Genomic DNA, 7,065 nt, shown 5'->3' on the forward strand with positions numbered 1-7,065 from the left:
AAAAAATAGCTATTATTCTTGATGTGAACTCTCTTTTTGATTCTGTAATTGACTTGGAGAATCAGTTTACTATGGCCCGTGGTTGTGATTAAGTGGAATTACCACGTAAGGTAGAGAAAGGAAAATGGCTAAAGTGAAAGTTCATGGTATGAAACTATCAAGGGATTCAACTAAAATTAATTTCAAACTTAGCTTAAGAAATGAGTGATAGAGAAGGATTCATAAAATCGACCTAAATAGTTGAACTTAAGGTGGAAGCTGATAATCGGAAAGGATTCCAGCTATAAATTTCATTGACTATTGATATGCAATTATTTCAATAATCAATGGTGTGTTTTTGCTCCTCTTCTATGAATGACACTAAATAAATACCTCTATTTTTCTTATCCACTAATTATACAGATTAAAGAGTTTGAATGCCAAGGAATAACAAAGCAGTATTTTACGCTCTATACAGAGGTTCCATGAGGGATTCATTCCTTCTAAATATTTTGAAACCCTTTGAAGTCCCGTTCATGGAATGTTTATTTTGAATTTTTTGTCTTTTTGAAAAAAAATTACTCAAGGTTGGTACGAAGTTGATGAGAAATACAATGCAAAAGATTGACAAAAGATTACCAGTACAAAATCTGTTAAAACCTATTTATGATCTTGTTAGTGCATTGAGTTGCTTTATTACTATGCTGCCATTTAAGGCTTTATAGTAATGTCACTCAAATGCAGACAAAAAATGTTCGCGGTTGAGCCTCGGCAAGATATCATCCTTTCCAATTACATTTATTTAAATTTGTCGAACTCTATTTTTTTTACAAGAATCCATAGCTCCTCGTAAAATTCTCTAATTAGATTCAATTTTGTATTTGCAGCTTGTGTTGGAATTTAAAGATAAGCTTGAGAAAGAACATTCAAGTGTGGCAGTTAGAAAAAATGGAATATATGATGAAGACATGATCCATTGGTTTTTGAAGGATAGAAAATTTGTTGTTGAGGATGCTGTTAAAAAACTCATAAAAGCTATCGCATCATAAGAACTATTTGTCCTATAACCTTTTTGGTTAATCTTTTGCTTCATGTGAAAATAAAGAATAATTTGTAGGCTGCATTTTGCTAGGTTTTAGCTTGATTGAAAGGTTTTATTTTACCATGGCAAAGGAATCAAATATTCTTAACGTTGTCAACTTATAGGATGATTATAGATGTCTAACATTTTCTTATTGCAGCTAGCACATTAAGTTATTCTCAAGCTGAATACGTTATTTACAAAATATGTGATCTTGCTTGTTCTTATAGCCTAATTTATTTCTTTCTTATGTTTTCTTTCTATACTAAGAAGAAACTAGAAAGTAAACAAAATTATAGAATTAAGTTCGATAGGCTTGTGCAATAGGTAGATTATCTCTATTGTAACCTAGAAATTATGAGTTTTAGTCATGGTTAATCTTTTAAGGCTTTTGTTCTACGAATGATTTGTTTTTTAACCATTTTTGGTTAATTTTTTTTCTGTCTTTGAGAAAGAAGAATAATATGCCCATTTTTTTCATAGAATGGCCTTGATTTAAGGCTTTTCTTTCTTCTAACTAGCTCTAACAATGGAACAAATATGTGCTGCATTTTACTATGTTATGGATTGGTTTAAGGATTTCTTTTTCTTTAACAAGGGAATCAGGTATTCTTAATGTTGTATTGTTGATGATTAAAGATGTCTTAGCGTTTTTTTATTGGATTCTCAATTGTGATCAAGAAATTGTGAGTTTTAATCATCGTTAATATTTTAAGGCTTTCATTCTAAGAATGATTTGTTTTTAACCAATTTTGGTTAACCATTTTTCTCTCTTTGAAACTTATGACTAATATGCCTCTTTTTTCCATATTATGGATTTGGTTTAAGTCTATTCTTTACAGCTTCTAACAAAAGAACCAAATTTTGCACTTTTTTACTTCATTGCATTTTCCATGCTAGAGTTAGTCTCAAACATGATTTGTGATTTTGTTGGTTTTTAACTCGTACATTTCTTGTCACATGTTGTTCTTAGGGTTTGTTTGGTTGGAAGTAAAATGGGTGTAAAGTATTCCAAATACAATGATTTTGAAAATATTGGTGTTTGGTTAGATAAAAAATTAAGGAATGCAAAGTAAAGTAAACGTCGTGTAAACCATTTTAGATTTGAGGTAAAAAAAACTCGCCCAGAGTTGAGGTAATGAGCAAGAATTGTTTACATTGCAAGCAAACTCCCTTGACCGCCTTCGCCCACCATCGAAGGTCGCCGCCGCCCACCATAGTTGGCCGCCTTTGCCAGCCGCCACCGCCTTTGGAGATCACCACCACCGGCCACCATCGCCATTGCCACCGCTACTTACCGGCCACCATCATCTTTGGACTTTACACTATGTTCATTTTTCTTAAAAAAAAAACATTCACCTCCATTTACTTAACACTCATCCAAACAACTCCAAAGTATTCATTTCACACTGTATTTTTTTACATTATATTTCTTTTACATTGCATTTCTTTTTTAGCCAACCAAACAGCTCCTTAATAAAAAGTAGATAAAACCACAAAGGGCATGATTGAATCCCATGGCTAGTGCAATACTTAAATTACCCCTATTATGACCTGATGGTCATATAATTGAATTTTGAAAATAGCCTGATGAAACTCAAGAAAATACAACTAGATTATTTTATGATTTATTTAATTTAATTAGAATATATGGAGTTATTAGATTATAATTATTATTTTGAAATTATGATGAATTATTCTTTTTGATAATATTTATTTCAAATTTGAATTATGAGTGAGATTAGATTTAATTTTGGATAGAATTAAATTTGATTACAAACTATTCAATCATAATTTTGTAACTCTATTTCTATACGTAGGGGTTCGTAGCTGGTATTTTGATTTTGACTGAATGAATTGAAATTTAAGTTCTCTTGTGGTCTCCCTCCTCTCTCCAAATTGGTGCACTCAAAATTTTCTCCTGTCTCTCCCCTCTTTGGTCCCTCTTCTGTACACAATCATTCATCTCTTTTTGTCACCCTAGCTTTGCATTGAAGCGTCTTTGCTATGTAGATGTGAGATTGCATATCTACAAGAATTGCGAACTTATTAAATTATTATTCTTGTCAACATATACTATCTGCTCTACCCCATTCATCTGTCACTACAAATCATCCTGTTTTACCAAATTATATGTACAAGGTTTTATTCGAATATAACATTAAAAAGCTTTGTAACTCATTTAATCAAATGAGAACATTTGTCATAAGATTGCACATATATAAGAAATATAAACTTTTTAAATTATCATTCTCATCACCACATAAAGTTTGCCTCCGCAACAAGAGAAAAAAAGTCCCATTCCTAATGACATAATAGGAGTTCCATGGATTTAAAAATTTACATGAGTGATAGTATTATAGTTGAAGTTAAGGTTCATATAACCAAAGGAGAAGAATGATTTCTCAGATGTTATATGCTTAATAAAAGTTCAAAGATACAAAATTGAAATTAATTTTTAACAAAAAAATAATATTCCTTTGGTGCCAAAGTATGTTCCTTCTTCCCAACAAAAAATTAGGGTGCATCCATCAAAGCCAAAGTATGTTCCTTCTTCCAAACAAAAAATTTCAAATGGAAACTTAGTGATGCGGGCATCCAACGGTGAGTGGTTATTCAATGGAAGAGACGAAGATCAACGGCCGAGATCACTCTTTTTTTATCTTAGTTTATTAATTGTATTTTGATTTAATTTTGCATTTCTTGTTTTTACCCTTATTTAAGAGTTGTCTTATGTAAGCCCAAGGGGCAAAGTTGTCTTTTTTAATTTCTTTTGTTTTGAGGCCTATATATATAGAGGCCCTTGCTCATGTATCAAATGATGGATTATTAATTAAAAAAAAAAGGTTTGCACTTTTGGAGAGAACTTGTGTGAGATTTCTATGGGAGGGAATCAGAGCTTCCACCAGCCGCAAGATGGGTCCGGGCTCATGGCTTGAAGTCCCTTGGAGAAGGACAACGTATTACCCGTCAGCTACAGGATGTGTCCGGGCTCATGGTTGTATCTTTCTTTCCCTAAATCCTTTTCTCCTCCTCCCTTGACCGTCGGCCAAAATCCCCTACTCGCCACTAGCCGATTCTCCCACAAACCCCTCCAAAGCCACAAGCCTCCTCCACTAGCCAGCCGACCACCTCACCCATAGCCTCTTCCCTCCTTCATTCTCCTTTGTCTTCCTAAATTAGGTTGAAGATAATTTGAAAAGAATTTTGAATTCAAATCCAATTAAAATGTAATTCAACACCTTACCTAAATTACTAGATTATATTTTTGGAAAGTTCTTCAAATCAAATTCCAATCAAATTGGAATTGTATTTGATTAAATCCTTTCTCCCTTAATTGAAGACTTGATTAATTTCCTTTTCCTTTCCTCCCATAATTGGCCCCTTCTCTCTCTACCCGCCGTCCCTCCCCTTTTGCTCTTGATTGGAATCAATCTTGCTTGATAACATTCTTTCCTATTGTGGGTGTATTTTAATATGAAAAGCATTTGAATTTAAATTCAAATGTATTTAAATTTCAAATCATTTCCCTAATTTAGTTATCTTATTTTAGGAAAGTATTCAAATCAAACCTATTTCAAATTCAAATAAGATTTGATTTAAATATTTCTTCCTAATTTAAGATTCCCCACTTGGCAAGCATTTAAATCTCTCTCCATAAACTCCCAAGCCCCTCTTAATGTTGCCGGCCCATCCCCTTTATAGTTATTTAATTCCTTAATTGGATATCCAATTATGTGATTTAATTAACCACCCCCTTTTTTCTCATTTACTTTTAATTTCAATTTTCAAATTTTCCCCCCATCCGTTCTATATCACTTAGTCTTTAGATTTCTCATTTATATTTTGGAATGTGTTGGCATCATATCCAAGATATATGAAGAACATAAAGAAATTTAAATTTAAATTGAAGATTAACAAGATGAGGTTCACCCAAATTATTGAAAATAAGATAGGACTCTAAACCAATTATGGAGACTCCAAGCATGACCAATTTGTTGGGATTTCTAGGATATCCCATTCCCATTAAATTTATATTGCCTATGGATGTAGTCAATATTCTTCTTGCCAAGTTGAAGTGTTGCACAATTAAAATTTTCACTAGAAAAGCATGCCATTATTATTTCATCCACTGCCATTACATCTTCTCTTATTTCAAACCTGATGCATGCATACGTAGTCTGTTAATGAAAATTGGATTCTATCTAGTTTTTGATGTGAATTAAAAAAAAAATCTATTTGAGTATTTTTCTCCACCTACTGTAATTGCAATGTTCTGGCAGTGGATCTACTACTTTCTTATCTCAGATTTTACATTTTCCCCATCTAGCGCTTTTGTTTCTAATCAAAGTTCATTGAAGACAAGATATTTTTGATTGCTAAGAGATGTAATACATTTTCAACTTTATGAAAGTTTCAAAACACAACCCGAGGATGATATCTTTTTAAGTGGCTTGATTGTGGGATGGATGCGTATATGATTTGAGTTAACTAAATTGTAGGAATATATTTGATACTCCTAATTATTCCAGTCATATCAAGATAATTATCACATCTGATTATTTAAAAAGAGAATACTTTTAGTTATTTTAATTATTAGGTAATTTTTTGCATCTAAATGTAACTTTATGCCTATCAAACGCATCAACTGTAATTCATAAAACATGTTATTCTTGTAGGAAGATATTTGAAATTTCTGTGTATCCCTGTCATATTAAGATAATTATCATATTTGATTATTTAAAAAGAGAATAATTTTATTTATTTTGCTTGTTAGAAAAATTTTCTTCATTTGAAAGTAATCTAATGACTATTAGAGGTACCTAATGTATTTCATGAGACAAATTATTCTTGATGATGGATAACAATGAATTTCACCTAAAACACGAAGCTTTATTTTCCTTGATACAGAAGGAACCCTAGAATTGATGCCAAAGGGACTATTACATTGTGTTATTCCTAGAAACATACACAAAGTTATCTACAATTCTGCTATTGTCATTTATTTAGACAGATTTTTTCTAAGCGAGAATACTCAGAGTCGGATTTGAGTTCGAGCATTACAACTTATAAACCACCCACAAACAAACACCGCAAAATTAAAAAAGAAGATCACATCAATAACAAGGAAGGATTACATCCAGAACTCATAAAAAATAACTCTCAAGCTCTCGAATCAAAACTACTCACATTGATATCATCGCCGACGGAGAACAGCTCTTTGCTGGCTCTCTTTGAGAACCAATAGCCGCACAACTTGCCAAGTATCTGATTCATGGTTCCTTTTTCAAATCGATCTATCAGAGACAACACTCACTCCTCCTCCTCCTCCTATTTTCTTGCCCTGGTTGTCGATTGGCGAGTTCTATTTGGGACGAGTATCAAAAAAATGCTTTGGGCGGAGAGTGCGAAGAAAAGTGTTTTCTGAATAGGTCATTCGACATTTGGCAAGTCTTAAATGCGATTGCGGGAATGCTCTTTCAGTACACGCCGGCCGCGATGCTTCACCCAGTCGCCGGCGTGGCCCGCACACACCGGCGCCCGTGATATCAGCTCTCCGGAAGCCCATTCGTGGAATTGCTCCGACCGAAGGAGTGGAAATGCAAATTCGATTTAGGCCTTTTTGGCGGCAAATTATTGGGTCAGGTGACCGGAGCCAAAAGATAAGTTCGGACAGCCAATAAAAATTTGCCGCGTCATCTTGCGCTTTAGTTGCGCTTTTTGACTTGCGCTTTAGTTGCGCTTTGGTTGCGCTTTAGTTGCGCTTTGGTTGCGCTTTAGTTGCGCTTTGGTTGCGCTTTAGTTGCGCTTTGGTTGCGCTTTAGTTGCGCTAATTTTAAAATAATATTTTATTATTATCCGAACCTATCTCTGCGTTCGGTCACCTGACCCAATAATTTGCCCTTTTTGGCACAGCTAAAAGGCTGCTAAGAAAACCGTTTTACTAAATATTTTTTAATTTAATTATTAGATAATTAAATTTGTTAAAAAAATGATTAAATAAA

The 7,065-nt window shown here is 33.3% G+C and overlaps 1 protein-coding gene across 1 annotated transcript in view; it reads right to left on the bottom strand.

Annotated features, from left to right (window-relative positions):
* LOC110096140 (uncharacterized protein At5g01610-like) overlaps positions 1–6,681 on the bottom strand; it is a 15,763-nt gene extending 9,082 nt beyond the window's left edge. Inside the window, exon 1 of the mRNA XM_020821917.2 lies at positions 6,251–6,681. Coding sequence (XP_020677576.1) covers positions 6,251–6,337 — 87 coding nt within the window. The 5' untranslated portion in view covers positions 6,338–6,681. The remainder of the gene's footprint in view (positions 1–6,250) is intronic.
* Positions 6,682–7,065: the final 384 nt, after the last annotated feature.

Source organism: Dendrobium catenatum, unplaced genomic scaffold, assembly GCF_001605985.2.
Source record: "Dendrobium catenatum unplaced genomic scaffold, ASM160598v2 fragScaff_scaffold_788, whole genome shotgun sequence".
Lineage (NCBI taxonomy): Eukaryota > Viridiplantae > Streptophyta > Magnoliopsida > Asparagales > Orchidaceae > Dendrobium > Dendrobium catenatum.